The sequence below is a fragment of the Cryptomeria japonica genome, chromosome 10, assembly GCF_030272615.1.
Source record: "Cryptomeria japonica chromosome 10, Sugi_1.0, whole genome shotgun sequence".
Classification (NCBI taxonomy): Eukaryota; Viridiplantae; Streptophyta; class Pinopsida; order Cupressales; family Cupressaceae; genus Cryptomeria; species Cryptomeria japonica.
In genome coordinates this window covers 791663957-791688888 of record NC_081414.1, presented here as the reverse complement: position 1 = coordinate 791688888, position 24932 = coordinate 791663957, and the positions used below count along the sequence as shown (strand labels likewise).

General features: G+C 36.1%; 1 protein-coding gene across 1 annotated transcript; it reads left to right on the top strand.

Moving 5' to 3' along the window:
- The first annotated feature begins 1496 nt into the window (after positions 1-1496).
- LOC131039293 (2-alkenal reductase (NADP(+)-dependent)) lies at positions 1497-24554 on the top strand. Its single transcript, XM_057972002.2, has 6 exons — positions 1497-2041; positions 16493-16732; positions 17319-17496; positions 19815-19981; positions 20314-20396; positions 24018-24554. Exons 1-6 carry the CDS (start codon positions 1916-1918, stop codon positions 24394-24396), a joined length of 1173 nt encoding a protein of 390 aa, XP_057827985.1. The 5' UTR covers positions 1497-1915; the 3' UTR covers positions 24397-24554.
- Positions 24555-24932: the final 378 nt, after the last annotated feature.

Genomic DNA, 24932 nt, shown 5'->3' with positions numbered 1-24932 from the left:
CTACCTTAAAGCAATTGCTCTTAGTAAGGCATATACAATTGCTTTAATGTGGGGGTATACACTCTACTCTTTGTTACACTTTGTACACATACCATCAAGGTTTGGTTTGTACTCTTTGATCACACACCAGACATGTTTGGCGCACATTGCAACACCCATTTTGAAGTCAATCTTTGTTCATGCTAATTTCCAAGTTGAGGCTTTATTTTATAATCTTTGTGCTTGGTGCACACTGCAACGTCCATTTTGTAGTCAAGCTTTTCTTTCTTTGTGCCAACATGACTCATAGTAAGTAGATGCTTACTAGACCAAGAGTTCATGTCTTCTCTCTTCTCTTCATGTATTGCTCCTTTTATCCTGATATTAGATTGATAAGATCCTAAGTCCTTGGGGGCTTGGTGTTTTTGTTCTCTTCGATATCTTGGTGAAAATATTTTGATGCTATTCTATGCTTTACCAAGAGTATGAGCATAAGTTCATACTCCCACTAAAGTGGGGGCTAAATGTAGTGTCATAAATTGTATCCTTATACAATTCAATACTCAGGTCTCACTTTAGTGCTTTTGCCTTCTTTTCCCTGATTATGCTTGATTCCGCTCACACTAGTGCCAAATCTATGATTTTCATTCTCTGCTCTGATTTTTGGACCTTTATTCAATCAAGATGGATTGGACTATGGTGCTAGGTGCCATAGTCTAGACCAAAAGGGCCCATTTTTGAATCTTCTAATGGTCAGAAATTGTTGAGTGGGAATTGATTTATGATGTCGACCTTCTTCATAATTTCCACAAGTTTCATGAGGATATGTATAAAAGCAAGTTTTAACCCCTTTTATGGAACATCTCTCAACCATTTCTCAATTACGATTCCTTAAGAGCAATTAAAAAATTCAAGTAAGCAATCGATCAAACATCATTAAAGTAGTGAAGTAGAGGTCAAGTATTCATATGTCAAACATTCAAGGTGATATCTATGATCAATATATTGTGAAGACATCCATGAATTCCTACATGACAACATCAACCTTTTTACAAAGGCGTCAAGGAAAAGGATATTCATAAAGAAGGTATAACATTCCAATTCAACATCTTAGTTCTAGATCTATTACTTTTCCATTTCATTCATCATAAAGTTAATTCCAAACCTAAAGGCTGACTTAGGAGAACCCCTATCAATCCAACATCATTTTTCTTCTCTTGTGTGTACAAATGATAGATTATGAGTATAGATCCACAAATTGTGTGTATAAGTGATAGATTATGAAAATAATGAGTATAGATCCATAAACAAGCACCTTGAATTGTTTAATATAGCATACAATTATAATTGCCACGAAATACATCCTTAAACAAGCACCTTGAATTGTTTAATATAGCATACAATTATAATTGCCACGAAATACATCCTTAAACAAGCACCTTGAATTGTAGGAAGCACATGCAAGGGAGGGTCTCAAACAACACCCCAAATGACACCCTATATTATAATGGACGAATAAATCAACTTCCAGCAGTAGAAAGATTAGAAGAAAGCGAGCAGAGAAGGAAGAAAGTAGACAAAGAACTTTTAACCAAGTTCTTAGAGCTGAAAAAAACCCTAGCTACACGAGCTACAGACACCGCCTCTAATGGATCTGCAGCAGCTGAAATTTTTAAATAAAATATTTAAAACATATTTTCTATTTTTATTTATTTTTGGTTAAAGTAGATGTACCTAAGATCTGATAATTTTATTCCTTAAAGTATATATTCAATTAAGAATACTCTGAACTTCATGCCACGGGATCTTTTACTTGGGGTTCCAAGGAATACGATAAATATTCTCATTTCAGGATGGCCAGTAAGTGGATAATATTCCATTATAGTTCGTGACATGCGTCCAAAACACATATTTTTGTTGTTTTCCTTGATGAGACATGATTGATGCCAAGTACGTAAGCACATTGGTCACCCACTACCTTCAAATAACTTCACGAGGCTTCTCATGGTCGTTATACAACGCCACAAGCCGAGCCTGTACTGCAACAACGTTTCTGTACAAGGTATGTTACTTAAATTATGGTTTCTCTGTGAATTAGCGTGGGATAGCTTTTCTTTTGTTTGGGAAATCTTAGATGAAAGATGCGAGTAATTTTAAGGTGGCATGGGATAAATTTAGGCACATTTTTAACATTTTGAGAAGTGTTGGATACGTTTAGTTTGGGTCACGTTCTATGATATTTTACTATAGTTCATCAACTCAATGGGTGGTTGTTCGATTGGTGTTATGATGTTGAAAACCATTTGCGAAAGTTGAAAGTAGGAATTTGTGTAAAGGGTGATACTCTTGTTGATGTAGAGATGATATCTTCTGTTTGCTGGACAAACAAATGCCCTAAAAATTAGACGACTTGAAATATAGTTCATCAACCCAATGGGTTGTAGTCCAATTGGTGTGCAAGGTGGCGGTAAGATACTGAAAAACCATTTGCAAAAGTTGAATATAGGAATTGGTGTCAAGGTTGATACACTGATTGATGGAGAGATGATATCTATCATTTGCTGGTTAAGTAAATGCCCTAAGAATTGATTGTAATCAATGCTTGTGGACCTATTTGTGATACAGAGTTCACCCAAAAAAAGAAAATATGGTTCTTCATAATGGATTATAATCTTTGCAAGTATGTTCTTCATGCTGAAGTCTTGTCACAGAGTTCCTGTAGGGGAATTTGAACTTAGGTTTCTTGCTTGCATAACCCTTGACCATTACACCACACTGCTTTGGAGAGTGTGTTGACAGTATTTTACTGACTTGACATAAACAGAATTTAGCATAGTGCAAGTTAAATTACTGAAATACCACTTCATTTCTTGTCTATACATGGCAGCAATGATTGCCATTCCCTTCTCCTTCAGGAAATCCTTAACATAATAGCCAAACTGATGAACCGGTACACTTTTCTGGTGAGCTTGGGCTTTAAACAGACATAGCTGGAAGTTTAATATAGCATAGAATTATAGTTGCCAGGAAACTCTAGTGTAGGAACAAGGATGCCTCCTCTGTACCCACATCTAGCAACCAAATATACATACACCCCCATTCAATCATTACCATAACCTGGTGTAAAATAATGTCACGCATCCCCATGTCTCTGGTAGGTTACAATCAATTGTTAACATAGGGGGCTAGAATTCCAACATTTATTCTCATTCCTTTTTCTTTATTTTTTTCGAAATAAAATTAATGTATATATGAGTTCCTAGAAGGATTAACTGTAGATTTCTGACATATTGAGTAGAGGCTTGTATATCCAGGCAAGGCACACCTGTTACCATCCAAGAAAATCTTAACATCAAAATGCAGTCTCCCAAAACCCCTATTTAGATCTATATACGGAGATGTATCCTCCAATTGTAAGTTCAATAAGATCCATGAGATCTTTGTTTTGTTTTTGTCTTCAATAATCAAGTGAATGGTGTTGATTTCATCCCCAACACAATATTTTTGCTTGACAAACCCCAATATGAGTATAATTTGTGTTAGGAATGATTTGATTCATAGTCTCAAGCAATCAATCTTAGCTTAAAGATCTGTTTATCAAAGCATAGAAGTGAGAACTAAGTATTATAGCAATTAGGAGACTAACAAAGTACTTTATATTATCATTATGCAAGATTCATGCATGAAACAAGTAGTAAATGCACAAAAACCTAAAATGAATGCACAAATTATGAAAATGAATAATGGCTGTTGGAAAATCCCTTAACCAAATCATGTTGCTGGCGATTTTCTTGGATACTGCAACTGAGTTCTAAGGCTGGTCAACATGCCTAGCATCCCAGACAGTACATGTACAAGCATGCATTATGCAGATATAGATTCATTAAGTCATGACAACTGTGAGACAAGGAGGTTATATCATCATATAATTCATATGCAGATGGGCCCTGCTGTATGGGCTCCTTTTTATTTTTTGACAAGAGCAGCTATAAGACAATTTGAGCCGATTTGAGATATTATTGTTGCTAGAGCCTAGATGGGATGAAAAACGTTTTGAATTCCTTAGGAGGGTATATTAGTATTTTCTAAGGAATGTTTTTCCTTTGGAAAGAGGGGTAGGGAACAAGGAAAATCTGAGTCCTTATTTTTGAAACTTATAGTCATCAGTCAAACCCAAGTCTTGATGTTTCTATTACAAACCCTTGTCATAATACATGGCTGAAGATATGTGTCCTTTTGAGTTCTAGTTTGACTCCTTATTGACAAAATTCTAGAGTAACACGTTGAGAATGAACTTGAAGACTATTGTGCACCTATGCTACAAATAGGGGAACCCTCTGCATCTCTAGCAGAAATGATTCATTTAGATTGCCTTGATGCCTTCAAATCTTTTACCCATATTAAAGAGAATGTGGTTTTGGTCATGGTGGATCCAGTAAGCACCCTAATTATAGTCGACAAAGACAGATCGGCAATTCGGTCCTTCATGTGGATCCCAAGTCACCAAAATATTCAATGCTTGGATGTGGTGGGATAACTTGGAGCCAACAATGGCAGCTATACTCTCAAAGAAATAATTTATTTGGTAGATGTTGTTTTAGGTGTACAATGGTTGTAGTCACTTGGGACATTTTCCAAAAATCATCAAGAGAGGTTTCTTACATGCAAGTGAGGGGACCATGAGTACACTATCAAAACAAATCAAGGAAGATAATTTTAGTCAAATTGAAATCTTGAAGAAAGGGTATTTTGGCTTCATGGACCACCTATATTGCATGGATGTTGACCTTTTTAGTTGCCAAGAACAATTTTTAGGATTTCCAAAGTTGCTTCGAAAGTATCAAGCTATTTATCAAGATGTACTCTCCCAGATATAAGATTCAAGCATATCATTGAGATTGATCCAATGAGGGGGCTTGTAGTTGTTCATCCTCATAGGTGAGGTCACTTCCAAAAATCGAAACCAAAAATCGAAAATTGAAAGGCTTGTACAAGAATTGCTAGAAATTGGAATCATTATACCTATCAAAAGTCCCTATGTTGAATTGATGGTCTTATCCTAAGTTATCGGGCATGCCCTTAAGGCCTTCCACACCTGTACCAGGTACGTCTGGGTATGGGTTCACTCGGGTACACCCAAGGTACGTACTCGGGCATACCTAGGCATACTTAGGGCACCCAAGGGCATTTAGCACAAGAAAAGACATTTTTGACTTTTTTTTGCATCCAGAAAACCTAAAATACCCCTAAAAGCATCATTTCTTTCTCTTCACTCTCTCTTTTCTCATTTTATCTAATTTTATTTTGGGGGGGGGCATAGCCCCCTAACCCCCACTTCTGGCCCGCAAGGGAACAAAACATTCTCCCACACCCCCTCTATTGTTGGTTTTTTCTCACATCTAACACCTTGTGCAGCCTATCATTGCTGCCCCTCAAACCCATTAGGGTCTCCACTCACAAACCCCCACTAGTTATTGTGATCTCTTGTCATATAAGAAATTTGATTACAATGAGGGGGTTTGGGAGTGGAGACTAGAATCAAGAACTTGGACAACTAAAATGACTACTATTAAATGCCTATTGATAAAGATAAATATTAAATATTCAACTGTCAATGGACATTTTATTTATCTTTATCACTACCATTTTGGCATTTAGCATTGATCAATGATGAAGTATCATACTGTCAAATGTATTTAGTTTTATAGTTCTGTATATTTCTTTAAGTTTTCAATTTTTTGTATATATATATATATACCCAAGGGAAAAAAATTCTGTATCATCATAACCATATCCCGTACCTATATCGACAACTTAGGTCTTATCCAAGAAGAAGGTTGAACTCCATCACCTGTGCATTGGCTATAGTCTAAACCTTGATTGACCTTACCAAAAAGGTTCTTTTTCTTGGTTGGAAAGGGCATAGGCTTCATTTGAATAACTCAAAAGGGTCCTTGCGATAGCACTTGTTTTAATAACCTCTTGTTTTTCCCAAACATTTGAAATTGAATGTGATTCTTCCAATTCAGGCTTGATGTAGTATTCTCACAAGGAAATTGACTCATTGTATTTAAAATGTAGAAAGTTGAATGACAGAGAGAAGCACATGTCCACATATAATAAGGAAACAATGATCATCCTATATGCAGTGGCTAAATGGCATCAATTCCTATCTTGCAATAATTTTTTCAATCAAGATTGACCATCTTAGTTTGAAACATCTTTTGTCACAAGGAACTCTTATAGGGGAGCAACAAAAATGAATTGAAAAATTGCAGGGGATTTCACTTTGACATATTGTGTAAGATGGGGAAAGATAATGTGGTTGCAGACACTGTCATGTTGAGTTGACACACATTCATTACATCTTTATAAACCAACCCACCTGGTTGGTGTAACTTCTTCAAGACTACTGCAATAACACCACTGCCATTCAGCCCACATAGGATATTGCTGAAGGAAAGAAAGGGAAGGCTTGGTCAATCAAGAATAGCATAATAATCTTTCAAGAATGCATATACTTTTGAATGGGATAACCTCTTATATGGAAGGCCCATGAACATGGGCATTCATCGTCCATTGTTGGGCATCTAGGTTTTCAAAAAACATATAGGAATTTGCTATCTTCTTTTGCCAGAATGTAAAGGCTAACAACCTCAAATTTGTAGCTGACTATGATACTTACCAGGAAAATAAATTGGAGAGCATTCCATCTCTCGGCTTACATCACCCAAATGCTATCCTTCATCAAAAGTGACGAATTATCTCAATGTACTTGCTTTGGGGATTGTCATGATCCAAAGGTAAAGATGATATATTTTTTTTAGTAAATCATTTGACCGAGTTTGTACATTTCCTTCCTGTAACTAAGTTTGGGTCAACTAGGTCAAGGATTGTGAAGGTATATTTTCAGAATGTGTGTAACTTGCATAGGATCTCACAATGTATAATTTGTGATCAAGATTGAATTTTCAAGGGAGCCATTTCTAGCAGAAAATCTTCAAGTTCACAAGGGTAAAATTCAACATGGCCCATCCTTCTACTAAAAATAGATGGGAAAATATAGGCAGTGAACAAATGTTCTTAAGGGATGCCTTAAGATGTATGCTAGAGGACAAACTATCGGAACTATGAGATTAAATCCACTACAATGAAATCTGATTTTATACCATGTAAATCTGAAAGTTAAGTTGTATTTAAATAGAAAATAATCCAAATAGAATTCTTAATTTTTGTAGAATGTCAAATGCAGAAAATAGAATGAACAAACCACAATAAACACATTTACGTGGAGAAACCCTCGGCAGAAAAAACTCCACCAGCGACAAAGGCCAAGAATTATTATTACTTCAATATTTATGTACAATAAATATTCTTCCTCAATGCTCAATAACCTGTAAAACAAAATAGTTCTTCAGACTTGCAAACTACACTTTGAATCATGACTATTCTTTTCTCCCAACACATTTATAGCTCTCCAACTTGGGCATCCAAAACCATAGGGAATGTGAATTGAAGAGTCACGTGTTTCTCTTGACCTTCCAAACCTTTCCCTCCAAAAATCCACACCCAACTTGAGAAGATAAGCTTGTAACTTATTACATGTCAATTGTGGAATATGAATAGTCACTTTATCCTCCAAGCTAGGCATTCCATTTTGTCGAACCAAAAAAACACAAAATATAGAATTCCAGCAGTCACTTGATTGTTCTTTTCCTCTCCTATACCTTGGAAAGGGTAATCAATTCCCAATAACAATTTATAGTTGCTTATTATTTATTAACCCCACTTTCCATGATGAATATATTTACTATAATTTTTGGGAGATAATTTTTTATCCCTAACGCCTTATGTGTCTACGTACACTTTCCAAAGATGTTGGAGTATAATAAAATGTCTTTACAAAGGATTTACAAGGTGAATGACACCTTAATCCTAACAGAAACAAGGTAAATGGATAGATGGGTTGTACTTGGCAGGGTACTGATACAACACTAAATTCCACTCCATGATCAAGATGAGTCCTTTCAAGATATTTAATGTTATGAGCCTCCATCACCTCTCAACTAGGTTGCCCATTGTGGGAAGCTATCGGCAACACTTGACACATTGGAGGAAAAGGGGCCCAATTCAATGATGCAATACAAATAGCTGCAACTAAAAATAACTCACAATGCTCAACATAAAGGAAAACAAAACTTCAAATTAATTTATTGATGACAAAAAAATTTGCAATACAAATTATAAAAATGGCCTTCATGGCCTCTGATATTTTATCTCTCATTTCTCCCATAATCTTCAACTCTGCCCTCTTGGCTTTGTATGCTACTTTATCTTCTTAGCAGCCCACTCTTTCCCACGCCTTCTTTTCTATCACTTCTTTTCCCACTCCATCCTTCCATCCATCTCCCAGCTTTCCCACCTCTTCTCTATTCAGATTTTCTGTTTATCAAATTTTAATTCAATGCTGCTATAACAGCCTCCCCCCCACTTAGTCTCATGTAGCAGCAGCTATACATATTTCTGAATTAAATAAGCTCCAAAGTGGCAGCTTTCTCCACTACTCCTACACCTTTCTCCTTATCTTGTGCGCCTAATTCTTTCTAAATGTTTTCTGCCATTCTTAGCTTTCAGTTTTGCTAATATAAATGACCCAAGAATGGGAATCCATTTCCCCATGTAGCCCCATCTTTTAATTTCCTTTGTAATTTGCAAATTTGGAATGGTTTCCACTTTCCATAATGAAGCATCTATTATAGTTGTCACTGCCTCCCACTACTCTATATTTACACCATTTTTTAGGAATTTGATTCCCTTCCCCAAAAAATAAAATGCCACAACTATTTCAATGCCTCCAAGAAGGCACAGAGAAAGTTGTTACAAACTCTGCCGTATCACCTTCCAAGCATCTAAAACAAGGTGCACTGCATTTAATTCCCATAGGCAGGTAGGATGTTGGTAATGGTTACTAACTCTCCATTCTGGCACGGGCAAGCAGGATGCTCCCGCATCAGAGGCACTTGGTAGAAAGTTTGTGAGCATAGGCTTACAAAAGTGGAGTTGAGTGATAGAATCACCCTTTAAGATTGCAAACAATCTACAACAAACTCCTTCACTATGACCATTGCACATGAAACTATTTCTTTTTCCTCTTCTTCGAGCATTTCACAAGAAAAACTGTTACCCTCCTTCCACAATGGCTCTCTTGTCTCTTCTTCTTCGTTGTGTGATCCAACCCACCATCAATTGATCTCCTCCACCAAATAGCCTCTCCACTCTTCCCCTCTTTCGCAGATTTCAATCCACCACGAATTGACCACCTCCACCAAGTTTCACCTATACAACCTTTCACAACTTCCACATACAAATATGCAACATTTATATTCCACCTTGTCACTATACCATCCTCTTTCTCACTCACTTTAGCAGACAAATCCATCTCAAGTTCTTAATTACAATATTCATAAAAATTTACCTCTTCTGCTGCAACATCTTCTTCATCACCTCTCACTGCAACTGCAAATTCCTTTGGTAAGTCATCTTCTTTCTCATTCTCTTCACTCGAAGTGATCTCTTCTCCAAGCAACGGGTCGTCTTCATCAGGTCCTCGATCAACCTCTACTACAACTTCAACTTTGTTCTCTTCTTTCATGCCTTAAACAAGACATGCAACTCCATCATCCCTTTGAGTTGCAACCAATGCATTCCACTCTGCCTTCACTGCTGCAATCCTCATTAACAAATCATCTCTTACTCTTTCTATTTCCACATTCTCCTTTTTATCAAAACATACATGAAAATTTGAGTTTACCTCATTACCTTCTATTGCAACTTTCGCTCCACCTACAATCAATTTATCCCATTCTTCTTCAATCTAGATTAGTAAATAATCTTTCTCATTTTCACATGTATCCTCTAAAGGATTCTCTCTTGTTGAAACCTGTTGTGACATTTTCACACATCGCCCCATTGCAAATGGGGACCCCTGCTTTTTTGCTTTCTAGGGTTTGTTTTTAGGTTTTTTAGGGTTTTGTCAGTTAGCCTTTGCATTTTGAGTGTTGCCAAGGGGATCACCTGGATAGTAGGTCCTGCTTGAGTAATGTTTTGATCCTGAAATTTGGCTAAGTCTGGAAAGTCCTGATCTTGAAATTTGACTAAGTCTGGAAACTGAAAAACCTCCAAAAACTAGATTTTGCAATATAGATCCTGGAGGTCTGAAACCACTCTCAAACATCTTGAAAGTATATATGGAATATAACTTATGTCGGAAATGTCACTTATACTTAAATGTTATATTCCATAAAATTATTCTGACAGAGTTCAAAAAGTCAAATTTCGCTTCTGACCCTCAAAGAAGGCCCACAGTGAAAAATCGCTCCTGAATCTCAGAGAGGGCCCACAACGAAAAATCGCTCCTGACCCTCAGAGAGGGCCCACAGCGAGATTTTGATTTCCTTCATTTTGCAATGGAAAAGGAATAAGTTTTGAGCATGAAAGGGAAATGAATGACTTTCTCCACCCACCTGAAGAAGTTTTGGCTAGAAATGATGAACTTTGTTGAAAATAGAAAAATCACTCCGGACCCTCAGAGAGGGCCCACAGCGAGAAATCTTATAAGGGTCATTGCTAGCCTTATTTGGTCGACTTGAGATGTCAAAAGCATGGTGAAGGATAGAATGAGCATAATGAAGTATCCAGACTTGATCAAAGATCATAAATTGAAGGATTTTTGCCTAGGAAAGGAAAAATCGCTCCGGACCCTCAGAGAGGGCCCACAACGATTTTCTTTGTGTGCACATTTTTGGACCTTTCTTGGACATGAATTTTTATTCATAGCAAAGAACAAGACGATATCTCCCTTGGCAAAGTGATTTTTAGATGAAAAGTGAAACATTTTGGTCCAGGTAGCAAAAATCGCTCCTGATCCTCAGAGAGGGTCCACAACGAGATTTTCAAATATGCATTATTCTTGCAAGATCAAAGTGATTTTATGATTGGAAGGGATGAAGGAAAGCATGTTCTATCCGTTGAATATAATTTGGAGGATCAACACAAGAAGAAATCAACCCAAAATGAAAAAATCGCTCCTGACCCTCACTGAAGGCCCACAGCAAAAAATCGCTTCGGACCCTCAGAGAGGGCCCACAGCGAGAAACCTAAAATGGGAATTTTTCATCCAAGTTTGAGGAAGGCTAAGGTTAGGCATGGGTTTGAAACGATGTTTGAAAAGCCTTGAAGTGAAAAGAAATCGTTGAGAATCAATATTTTGAAGGCAATTACAAAAATCGCTCCGGACCCTTAGAGAGGGCCCATAGCGATTTTCCAGTTTTCTCTCCTTTGTTTGAAGAATTGAGACAAAATATTGCTTGGATAGGAGGAGAACGTGATATGTTATGCCTTGGAGGTGATTTGAAGATTAAAAGATAAAGGAATTTGCCTAAAACCAAAAAGTCGCTCCTGACCCTCACTGAATGTCCACAGCGAGATTTTCAAATAATGCATGTTTTCTTCAAAATGGTGCTAAGGCAAGGTTAGGATAAGGAGAAGAGACCTCCAAAAACATGATGAATATTGTTTTGCCTTTGAAACTTGATGATTTTTGTCAAAAAATAAAAAATCGCTCCTGACCCTCAGAGAGGGCCCAGAGCGAAATTATTGAAAATCCTCATTTTACCTTGCAACAACAAAGCGAATTTGGATGGGGTGGATAAAGGAAGGATGTTGCTTAATGACGAATGAAGTTTCAATGAAAAATGATGAAGAATCAAGCCTAAAATCAAAAAGTCGCTCCTGACCCTCAAAGAGGGCCCATAGCGATTTTTCAGGATCCTCTCCTTTGTTTGAGGAATTGAGACCAGATCTTGTGTGGATAGGAAGAAGAGATGATATTTTATGTCTTGGAAGCAATTTGGAATCCAAAATATTAAGGATTAAGAGCAAGATTGAAAAATCGCTCCTGACCTTCACTGAAGGTCCAGGGCGAAATTGGTGATATCCTTCTTTTTTACATTATTGAGCGTTGATATTCCTTAAAATTCACCAGGTTGCTAACTTTGAGGCCTTTGGAAGGGCTAAATCAAATTCGCATTAAATTAAAGGCATTTTAATTTAATAAATTAATTTTTAGGCCTTGAAATAATCAAAAATCCACTTTGGAGGCATTAAAATTAATTTTCAAATTTTAAATGAAGGTGAGCGCTCAAATACATTTATTTGCTTTTACAAGCAAGTCGGCCTTCTTTTGAGGGGGATTTTATTTCATTTTCATTTCCCTTTTGGCAAGTCGGCCTTGGAGGGAATCAAGGTGAGTGCTCCATATATGGGTGATGCTTTGTTCAAGTTTAATCATTCATTCATCCTTTCCTAAGTGCGAAATTGGAGAGCTATTTGAGGGGCGAAATCCAAAGGTTGAAGTGCAATTTGGAGGAGCGAAATCTAGCTAGAGTGGAGCGAATTTCTACTAAGTGTTGAAGATCAAAGAGGGTGGAGTCTATTCTTTTTGAAGCTAGAGGAGGCGCAATTCATCCAAGGGAGAATTTTGATTTAAATTTTGCCTAGCAAAATCCATTTTTTGCATCATTTCTTAGAGTTTAATACTCAAGAGGAGGTATGGCAAAATCATCTTGACACCCTTGTTTAAGGTTTGATTTTTGGACATTTGTTTTGGAAAAATCTAAGTATTGCATGGTTAATTAAGAAGTGATAACTCAAGATTTATCATGAAGTTTCCTAATTAAAATCTTAAATCTTCCTTTTAAGTTTAATTTCTAGACTTCAAGATATATTACTAATTTTGAAATGTTGTGTAGGTATCAAGATGGCGATTCCAAAGCCCGGAGGATCTACAAGTCGGCAGGTTCTCATCAAAGACGATCAAGCAAGGATAAGGGCGATCTCCTCCAGTCTAGCATCGACAAGGACGGCCTTCTTCGGTCAAGTATCATCAGGAATGACTTCTTCCAATCCAGCATTTCAAGGCGAGGTACATCATCATCCTGCGCATCAAAGACAGGAGAAGTTAGAGCAAGGGTTCGTTGAAGGAGCAGATAGTTCCAGAAGAGTTAATTAAAGCTAGCTTCTCAGCAACATCAAATTGGCATCAACCAAGTGTCAGACGAGTTGGCATCCTAGTCATCACTTCTCCAGTTAGTGTGGTCCACCTCAACATGTCCAGATTCAATGTACCTAACTCATGGAAGGTGGCACAAACTTCGATGTACCTACCCCAGCTATCCATTGGTCGAATTTTCCAGAGAGGACATGTGTCCAATTAATACAATTTTATCATTGGTCAAGCATTAAATGTTATGTAATGGTTGTAACAAACCCTAATTAGGGTTTTCATTGTTGAATCCTGGCCATTGATCTCAAATTGATCTTAGCCATTGAATTGTATTGTGGGCACTATATAAGCCCCGACTCTTCATTTTGTAAGGGAGTTAGAAAGGAAATAGAAGATAGATAGAGAGTAGTTAGAAGGTGAATAGTTAGTTGATAGCGTAGCAATTAGAGTAGAATAGGAGGACAAGGCAAGAAATTGTTGCCATTGACTGTAAACAAACTCCATTTTCATTGAAGTAATGGTGAAGTGTGTCGTTTCTTGCAATATGCATGGTTTCTTGTTGAATCTTCAATTCTAGATGGTAGATGATTAGATCGAATGAAGGAAATTGTTGAATGCACCTGTGTGGAATCCGTTTAATCCATACCACTAGCCTCTTACTGATTGTAAGGACGCCTTGTGTGGTCAACTAGAATGAAATGAGCTTAATCATAGGTCATTACACGTTTATTGTTTCATGCATTTTCTTGAATGGTGATCATTGTTAGATGGTGTACGATTTAAACATATTGGAAGTATCCCTTAGAAGATCGCACTGAGTTGGTGTTGAATTGTTCAGCCTGATGGTGAGACCCAGCCCAGTAGGAATCCACCTAGTCATTCATCCATCTTCTCGCATTATAGGTAGTAGAGTAGACTTCCTGAACCTTGCATCTTTTGCCATTTGTTTGTCTTCTAGTTAGTTAGTAGGACTTGTGATTCCAGCAAATCAGACGTTCAGGTCATTGAGTGTAAGTCCCCTTGTGATTCCAGCAAATCACATCATACCACAGAGAGCTTATCCACACGTAGAGACCCTACATACAAGAACCTTGAAGTTTCTCCAATTGATCCTTTTCGCGATATCTTCAGCATTCAGAAACTTTACTCAAGAGAGGATAAGGTACCCTTGGGTATTTTATTCTGTGTTTGGTCGTGTACAAAATACACGTCAACACAACCTCATTATCCTCACATCCATTTCCATAATAACATTTAGAAAAATTAAATTGTACATGATTTACCTTCACCATTGCAATTCTTTCTTCACTATCAATCATTGTATCATTGAAACATAAATCAAATTTCGCACTTACCTCATCAAAATCTGATATTTCTCCTTTCATTACTGCTGCAACACAATTTTCAACCTCCTCATATCCACCCATTTCATTCACATCATTCACATGCAAATCAGAATCATCAGTAAACTCACAAAATGTAAGTTTTACCTTTTCTTTTATGGCTGCAACTTGGCTGTTTTGTCCTTCAATATCCTCCATTTCACTCAACTCTTTTGTTGCTGCTGCAACCTCTGTATTTTCATCCTCCATGTTTTCTAATAGACATTCCTCAGCTTCAAGTTCATCAATCTCTTCATTTTCATCCTCTATGTCACATGCATGACACTCTGCTACTTCTTCTTTCTTTCCTGCATTCAAAACATCATTAGAATAATAAGGATCAACATCACTTCTTTTGTGATGAAGGGTTCTTCTCTTTTCCAACTCTTCTTATATTTCTTTCACTTGCTGCTTCAAATTTATAAATTCTTCTCTCATTTGATCTCTTATTCTCTCTCATTTTTTTGAGTCCAGGAATTGTTAAATCCATCTAATGACAAAAGTCTTCTTTCTCTTTCTCTATTCCATACTCAAAGAATCACAAGGCCTCAACATAAAGCCTCTAAGTATCTCCTCTTGCATGCACGTTCATCTACAAGCAAATATCCACACACTCTCCACCCTCGAGTCCTAGTGCAAACTACCTCCAATCGGTGCTTCTGCTTGGACACTCAAAAACTCTCGCTTTGATACCACTGATGTAGTTAAAACAACTGCAACTACAAATAAATCAATGACAAAAAAAATTGCAATATAAATTACAAAAATGGCCTTCGTGGCCTCTGATATTTCATCTCTCATTTCTCCCATAATCTTCAGCTCTGCCCTCTTGGCTTTGTATCCTACTTTATCTTTCTTAGCAGCCCACTTTTCCCATGCCTTCTTTTCTATTACTTCTTTATCCACTTCATTCTTCCATCCACATCCCACCTTTCCTACCTCTTCTCTCTTCAAATTTTCTGTTTATCAAATCTTAATTCAATGCTGCTATAACAGCCTCCCCCCCACCCAGTCTCACGTAGCAGCATCTGCCCATATATATATATATATATATATATCTGAATTAAATAAGCTCCAAAGTGGCAACTTTCTCCACTACTCCCACACCTCCCTCCTTATCTTGTGCGCCTACTTCTTTTTAAATGTTTGCTGCCATTTTTAGCTTTCCGTTTTGCTGATATAAATGACCCAAGAATGGGAATCCATTTCCTCACGTAGCCCCATCTTTTAATTTCCCTCTGTAATTTGCAGATTTGAAATGATTTCCATTTGCCATAATGAAGCATCTATTATAGTGGTCACTGCCTCCCACTACTCTGTATTTATACCATTTTTAGGAATTTGATTTCCTTCCCAAAAAAATAAAATGCCACTACTATTTCAATGCCTCCAAGAAGGCACAGAGAAAGCTGTTACAAACTCTGCTATATCACCTGCCAGTGTCGAAAACAAGGTGCGCTGCCTTTAATTCCCATAGGGAGGCAGGATGCTGGCAACAGTTACTAACTCTCCATTCTGGCACGGGCAGCCAGGATGCTCTTGCATCATTCAATATGTTTCTGTTCTGTTTGATTGGAAATGCAACTATCGCTCTTTATTTTCCTAGGCGTTGTTATACTTATTCTGTAATATGTTGAATTATATTTTATGATAATGATCTAGGTATTACATTCTTAATGATGTTTTGAGTTGCTTATTTTACTTCTGAAGCATAAAAGTAATATTAAAACTGCATTGGTGTGTGTTCTGATTGTGAAGGATAGCATTCATCACATTAATTTTTTTAAAAGATTCGGATAGTGCATTTGTTCATGCTTATGCTGGCAATAACCATGTGTGATAGACAAGTTGCAAGCTGACACTTTTAAGTAGTACCATTAAAAGACTATTTCTTTTCTTATGTTCTTTCTTTATTGCATTAGTACATTTGTAGCATGGTCACTTACCTTGAGGTCAGTTTATTTGAAAAACTTTTGGAACAAGTTGTTTGTAAGAAGAGTGATACTTTTAATGTGATTAAAAGGGCAATTACTATGAGATTGTAACTGATGTAACCGCTTTATTGCAGGGTGGCTCTACTCAAATGGCTAGAAGTGAAGTGATCAATAAACAAGTAATCTTCAAGGATTTCGTTACTGGAATGCCAGAGGAGTCCGACATGTCATTAAAATATAACAAACTAACCTTGCAACTGAGTGATGTATCACAAGATGTTCTTGTAAAGAATTTGTATTTATCATGTGATCCTTATATGCGATTCCGCATGGCAAATAATGTTCCCAACTCAGCCCCTTTTATGCCTGGATCTGTAAGATTTTCTTGCTTAATGCTTTTACTGAAAAATCAGTTAACTTTCATGTGAAAAATGTACCACTTTTTGGTTTTCCTATGCATCGATGGAAAGAAATAGATGCAAGATTAAGTAGCATATGCTGATTCAGTTGGTGAATTTTGAGGCAATGAAGGGAATCCCATGATAAAAACCTTTCAGTTTAGCCTGAGATAACTTACTAGTTAGTGAGTGATATATAATGAGTAAAAAGATATATTTACTTTTGCAGGTTAGATTTAATAGTTTCCTGTATTTACTGTATAGGATCAAGTCTGATATTTTAGAAAATGAAGATAAATTTACTCACCTGAATATTGTTTCCTGAAGAGTTCAAAATATATCCAATTTACCTTAATTTCTGTGCCAATAAAAATTGAACTTTTCATAACTGAAGAATTATATCACTTGGCACAATTTCTTTCAGTCTCATCTTGCACTAGATTTGAATGAAATAAACTTTTTCTTGTACTAGTTCAAGATTGAGTCAATTAGAATTGAAAACAAATAACCCAAGGTGACTCGTGGCAATGATTATAATTAAGGAATTCGGATCTATATGCAGGTCATAACTGGCTTTGGCATCTCCAAGGTTATCATTTCAAATCACCCTGAATTTGAACAGGGTGATTTTGTATCGGGTTTTACTGGATGGGAAGAATACAGCATTATACCAGGCGGCATCAACTTGAAAAAGATCAAGTATACGGATGTACCTCTATCATATTACTTGGGAGTTTTAGGTAATGGCATAGCAGGCCATATTCCTATTTTTGAATCCTTATTGTTTGGATTGCATGAGATGTTGTTTGATCAAATATGCATTTATTGTTTATAGAATCCTTATCATTTGGGGTTGAATGATTTTTTTTAGTAAATAGGTATTTGGTTGATGGTTATTCTGTTATGATCTCTAAAGTTCTAAACTACTTTTCAAAAGAATAATTGATAAACGTGGGTATGATTATACTGATGGAAGCAACTTTATTTTTCCCTTCATAGTATTGAGACTTAGACTTGTCTTGGTATCAAACTCAGGCTAGTCTCCCTCGACACATTTTTGGCTTGAACTCATATTTGGCAAAAAACTTGGCAAAAACTTGATATGACTCAACAAATTAGAAAGCTCTAAATTATGTATCAGCAAGGTAAGAAAACAGTTGGTTTGATGATGGAGATGCTTGGACCTGCTAGCATGCTCCCTGAGTACATTATTATTATCACTGTACATACTACATAAGACTGAGCTGTACCCCATTGTTGGCTGCATTTATTGAGGAAAACTAGCACACCAAGAAAAATTATAGAGAATAGCAACAATGTGCCATTGACAATTGTATATTGCAAAGGAAAGAGATTACAATGTAAAAATCATACAAACATGAGAAGCCTTGCATTTTCTGATCAAAATGCAGCTGAGTATCAAAAATACTTTAATAGAGAGAAGCTGAAAAAAAGTGAGAGTGCTGTATTCATCTTCCTGACAATAAGGCCGCCAATCTGGAAAATCTTCAGATGCTTCCTCAGACAAATCTTCAGGCCTCTTTATCTACTTTCTCAATACTGAAGTGACACTGCTCATTATTTATTGGCAGGGTCTCCATAGACATTTTCTCACCAGCAATTGCTGACATTTACTACTCAGACAATATAATTTTCCTCACAGAAATCACAATCCTCTTCAATGAGTTATCTGCATAAAGCATTTGATATGTATAATTACTTTTACTGCCCAAAACATTATATATGCCATTGTATGTGCTGAAATGCCATTGTCAAGCTCTTTATGGAGAAAGTTGGCACACCCTTGTTTTATGACAGTGGGAAGCTTAAGTATAAGAATTTGTTCATCCACTATGTTAGCATTCTCTGTTTATTTTGCATCAAATTTAGAAGTTCTTTGCCTACTGACACATACAATGATGACTTATCACTTGTAACGCAATGAATGATAATTTTTTCTACCATTATTGCATTAACTAGCTTATAATTCTCATTATTGTAGAAACACATTTACAGAAGACTAACAATCTCTTCCTCGTTTGCTCTAAGAATTGCTCATTGGTGTTATTCTATTAATGGGAATGCCTGCTCTATAGTTCCAGATTTGCTGGCAGCAGGAATATGATTTCAAATTAACCATGCTTGTCAATTGGAAATTTGCAGATCGTTTTGGTCATTCAGGCACATGAAATCTTAAGAAATTTTTTGACTGTTAAAATTTATTTTTAACCTGTATTTTAATTGTCATTCATTGAGTTTGAGTGTTGTGAAAGTTTAAAAAAGTTCTGAATGGTTAATTTTATGAGGAAATAAATATCAAATTTTAAATTGAGGTAATGAATAAATATTGTTTTATTTGAATTTACAGCCTGTAAACACTTTTTTTCCAGTAATATGCAGCCTAAAAAACAAAAATACAGGCTACAGACCATCAAATTTCAGGCCTGATTGGCTGGCAGTGGTTGATTGGTTGCCCTGATTCCTGAAAGAGAAAATAAAAACAAAGCAAGCGGTGGTAGAAGGTGGTGAGAAAGATGGAATAATATTTTTTTTTCTATAATAGCAACTTTGGATGTGCTCGAGAGATATCCTGTTTTTATGAAGTTTTGACTTTCAAAATAAACAAGTACTTGAGTGATAACTGATACTGGCATTCGGTATCATTAATTCTAAACACTTTTAAACTTTGAATGGTTAGATAAAGGTAATTTTGGCAACTTGAGTTGCATAGATTGTATCAGGCAATATGAACTATGCCTTCTTTTCCCAGACCAAATATAAGAGTTGATATAAATGTTTCAAGTTAAAAATTCTTTCTGGATGACAGTTCACAATAATCTTTAAACTCATGGTGAATATAAGCTTTAAGTTCTGTTCACATTTATTATGTTAATCAGAAATCTATGGCTGTATCTCTGGCTAGTTTCTTGGCTGTCAAGATACTGATAATTATTGAGAATTATAAGGTTTAAATGTCTCTGGAATTGGTGGGGTTTCTGTCTTCAGAAGACAATTAAGAAATTTCTAGTACTCATTTCTGATGCCAGTTATCTTACAGGAATGCCTGGGCTCGCAGCATATGTTGGGTTTTATGAAGTAAGCTCCCCTAAAAAAGGGGAAAGTGTTTATATCTCTGCAGCTGCTGGGGCTGTTGGTCAGCTTGTTGGCCAGTTTGCCAAGTTGCTTGGCTGTTACGTTGTTGGGAGTGCTGGCACCCAACAGAAGGTTACATTTAGCTATTTCTTGTTTCTAATTTTTGTGTCTTCCACAATTTGAAATACTTTCTTCTGGGCACGTAAACGAGGGATTTTACTCAAAAGTGCCAGGTCACCCACCATTGAGCATCGTGGTTATAGTTTTACTTTTTTTAAAGCTCACAAGTTGCAAGCTATAGTGAGGATATGGGTGCCTGATAGACATATAGTTACTCCACTGCCTCAAATCAACATCAATCATGTCAACTATGGACTTAATCGTAATGCTTCGGTTTGGCTGCATTTAGAGGTCATGAATATGAATGACTATGGCTATGCTGACTCCAGATCTCTGTCATGCAGGTAGACTTATTGAAAGATAGGTTCGGTTTTGATGAGGCATTCAACTACAAAGAAGAATCGGACTTAAATGCTACTCTCAAGAGGTAATGCATATTCAACAAGACTTTATGGCTAGCTTACAATCCTTGTGATATGATATTAATTTGATCAAAAGATGCAATACATTGTCTGTCTCTTCTATGAATATTGAAATGGAACTATAATGCTTTATACTCCAACAAGAAACCAAATTGGAATGCTTTATTATTTTTATTCCTTTTTTCTAAGTTTATTGTATTACTTCCTATTATTACTTGCCATTTAGTGTCAGAGCTATAGTTGTTGGAAAATTGAAAATGGAACCAGTATGTCTGTTAACTTCATTTAATTTATCTTTTTGGTATGATAATTCCTACAAGATTTCCAATGGTACCATCTACAAAAGATAATAACTGTGCAGAATTTTGAATTTCGTTTTTTTAAAATTTGGGGTTAAACGCTTTTTGACTGGAGCTATGAACCAGTAAGGCCACATACGGGGGAACCTTATCCCCAACATGAGCACTCAACAATAACACCCTGGTAGGGATTTGAACCTTGGTGGCAAGAATCACAACACCACAATTTAACCATCACACTAGCTATTATCTTATAAAATATTATCATTTTTTCATTTTTCAATTGAACCTAGATTCCCTTTAAGATCATTGGGCAGAACATGAATTTGTTCAAGAAGATATAGAGACACTACTCCTAATATGTACCATTGTGATTGATAGAGGAGGTTTGTTAGGTCCCAGAGACAACTAAGAGGGGGGGGGGGTGAATCAGTTGTCTAATAAATTCAAACCAAAAACAACTTAACCAACCTTAATGCTTAATACCGGTAAATCAGATTTTATGCCGGTAGACAATTTATCAGTTAATTACAGTACCAGTAAAGATTAATGCATGAAACAGAAAGACAATAACATCCACTACACATAACACCATTATTTGTACGTGGAAACCCTGTAAGGGGAAAAACCACGGTGGGAAACCTTACCCACAATCAAATGATACTACTGCAGATAGTATGTGTATACAGATGGGGTCTGCACATGCAGAAAGGCCAAGCGCCTAGAGCTCACTGCTCAAACACAAATAGGAGTCACACTGACTACAATTGGATGGTTAAATCCAATAATAATGTACTGCTCAAAATAGCATCTTCATATGTTAGATTCAGTACTGGTTCAGTTCTGATATGCCTTCACAAAAACCTTGCTTCACCTTAAATGATGTCTGCGTGTATAGCTTTGCTTATTCTCGCATATACCTTCTTGTAATTCTTTTTCCCAATCGCCTATCGATCTTACAAATAAGATCTTACATATATACCATAACCTAAGACCAATTTTAGTAGGTCGGCTCTAAAAGATATTACAATAAAATCAATTTACAAGTACATCAATAACCAATGCAATATTCGATTCAACATGTCGGCTTAATGCATTTACAATAACAACAAAATCATCTCCAAAGCGTGCTGTGCTGATCTGGAATAGATAAGCTTGCCGGTGCTTAATCTGGAACTATTTGCCGGTAACAGCAAATATGCAAACACAAATAATCCAATGAACATATCTCCAAGACAAAGTGTCCAAACGATGTCTTCGACATAACCAGATGTTTTCCATATCATTCCAAGTGCCCGTGAACAATATATCCTGCCGGTGTACCAGATACCGGTGACTGTGCATAAAGTCACTTGCTTGCCGGTGAATATAACCATTTCTCCAAAGTGCCAGAGTTGATAAGTGTTGATAGGTGTTGACATCAATGACAAAACCATACCAAAATACCAACAAGGTTCTCTTGCTGAAAATTGGGTGAGAAATTTATATGCAGACTAACTTAGAATCTTAGGCTGTGGCTAATTCACATCTTGAACCCTAAGCTATGGACATCAATGAAAAAATCAACTTGCATCTTGTAACCTTTTAACCTAGAAGCCTTTCTCAAGATATTTTCGAGAAGAGTCTTGAGCATCTGTAGAGTGTCAACCCTATAGAGTATCATGATCATCCTCAATTCAACTATCCTTTGCATCCTTGACAATAACAGCTTGTGAAGCCTACTCAACCTATGTTGTCCCAATCCATGGGGACACTAGACTCAGAGCATGTTAGCAATCTATTGGTACTTGTTTCTTTTTTATGAGAGAAAAAGTTGACATCCAGTGATGTGAAGGCCATGCATATCCAGTTAGTTGAGTGTTATACAAGGACGAAAAAATAATTTCATAATTCAGATATGTGAGGCTGGTATTTTAAAGTAAAAGCTATTTGTTTTCAGAAAATTGTAGACTACTAAACCCACCCCTTTTACCCCTTCATCCCACTCCACATAAAAAAGGAAAAAAACACTAAACTATTTTAACTATTTTTTGAGGAAGTAACTTATCTATGCAATGACAGGACAGATTTGATTTGGAACAGAAATTTATTTATTTATGCATAGCCTATATTAGCCCTTGACCCTTTCTTAAATTTGAATGTACTACTGAAATTAAATTAACCAGAAGAAAACAAAATAAAATATATTTCAGAACTTGTACAATTCTTTTGTGAAAGAACATTTCATTTCTGAGAGACAGTGGAGTGGCATATCTTTGATAAGCATATTCTGATTTTGTCACAATGGTGGTGATGTGAATATTATAGTGAGATAACTATTATCTTGTAACTTTCCATTATCTTCGAATCAGGTATGCCAGATCTAGTCAAGTTATACCGTTGATAGATTGTGAGTATATTTTTTTAAAGTTTGTGATTCTTTACATATTTTACCTGCACCTTGTACAAACAAGCAATTTTTATGTTTCCAAAGACTTCATCTGAAATACTCAGTTTTTTTTCCAAAATAAAAAACTCCCTTTTTCAGCCATAAGTGATATTACCATCTGCCATGCTACACTTTGTATTTTGTGAAGTTATCAGTGATCATCCGTTTGATTTTTGCAATGATCTGAAATAGTCTCTATATATACTATAAAATGTTATCCCGCATTACAAAGGATTGAAAAGAGAAACTTTGTCTAGACCACATTTTGATTTTCTCATTTGTTAATCAGATTTATAATCATTTTAATTTTTCACAGTTCATTTCTATGTAGCATATGGACAACTTTACAACCATTATACATTTTTAACTGTATTCACTTTGGCATTCCTTGCATTTGATATGAAAACCATGTTATGGTGCACTGTGTTCTTTTGCTTTATGATGGAGTCAAATTGCTCATTCTATCTGAATAATGTTTCCTCTCACGAGCTTAATAGTTTCACACGACTTGGATGATAGTAAAATGAAGAGTTTCCTATTTTCTTCAGAAAAGAAAACACCACCATTTCTAATTTCTTATGGCATACTTGAATTATTTTTCACCGATGCATGCAAATACACATCAATGCTCCAGTTATACAAAAGCAGTACATATGAGATGGGCTTGTTGATAAAGAAGTTGCTGACATCTTTTTTTTTTAAATGTTACTGATGATTCCTTTGTTGCAAACATTAAAAATATGTTTTTTCAATTTAAATGATGATTCCTTACCTTGTAGCAAATATTGAAAAGGTATCTAAGAAAATTATAAACAATGATTTCCTACATTGAAGAAAACATTGGACAAGATGCTATTATAACTGAAACATTGATAAAAGTGTCTTTTTATGTAATCCAGGTACCTTCCAAATGGGATTGATATCTACTTTGAGAATGTGGGTGGTGATATCCTTGAATCAGTTCTTGAAAATATGAATGTTCATGGACGTATTGCTGTTTGTGGGATGATCTCACAATATAATCTGGAGGAGGTAAAAGGTATAAAGAATCTAAGACAACTTATATCTAAGCGGATAAAAATGGAAGGTTTCTGTGAACCTGATTATTTGCATATGTACCCTGAGTTTGTTGAGAAAGTAAGAGGCTATCTGAAAGAAGGAAAAATAGTTTATATTGAAGATACTGCAGATGGTTTGGAGAATGCACCATCAGCGTTTGTCGGTCTCTTTCATGGTAAAAACATTGGAAAACAGATTGTACACATATGTGACGAATAATGGAAAGGAAATATGGCTGTCTGATGAGAGCAATTATCTGGTATCAAGAAGTTTAAGCTATATAGTCTAGTGTAGACACATTTGTTTTCAAGACTCCCAATGTAACATATTTATTCTATGATGAGGATAATGCCTGCTAAGGTCCCGTTTGTTGACAACCTTTGTATAAATAGAATCAATTTTCCTTTGGTAATCCATAATAAACCCTCAGTTCTCGCCCTCTAACCTTTTCTTCTAGATTGAAAAGTTAGGTTTCAAGAAATATTTTCTGTACAGATCTTGATTTGATAATAAATGTATTTTCTAAAAGTAGACACTACGAGATGTCTAGAACTTCAAAAAGTTGGGAGGAGGTTCTCTGCATTGGTTCTCTCAAGGTTTCCAACTTATAAAAGAAAAGTTAAGCACCCTTCCAAGATATCGAGTCACTGATTAGAGACTGGTACAACCTAATATCCGCTAACAATTATAGAAAAGTTATTATATGGGATTCATTGCTGTTATAGAAATTGAGCAAATCTGTATTGAATAGGATA

What these genes read in the sequence shown, in the direction of transcription:
- LOC131039293 (XM_057972002.2), top strand. Translation starts at nt 1,916, where the DNA reads ATGATTGATGCCAAGTACGTAAGCACATTGGTCACCCACTACCTTCAA. An exon ending in CAACAACGTTTCTGTACAAG is followed by an intron (nt 2,042 to 16,492) that starts GTATGTTACTTA and finishes GCTTTATTGCAG; the next exon opens with GGTGGCTCTACTCAAATGGC. An exon ending in CCCCTTTTATGCCTGGATCT is followed by an intron (nt 16,733 to 17,318) that starts GTAAGATTTTCT and finishes ATCTATATGCAG; the next exon opens with GTCATAACTGGCTTTGGCAT.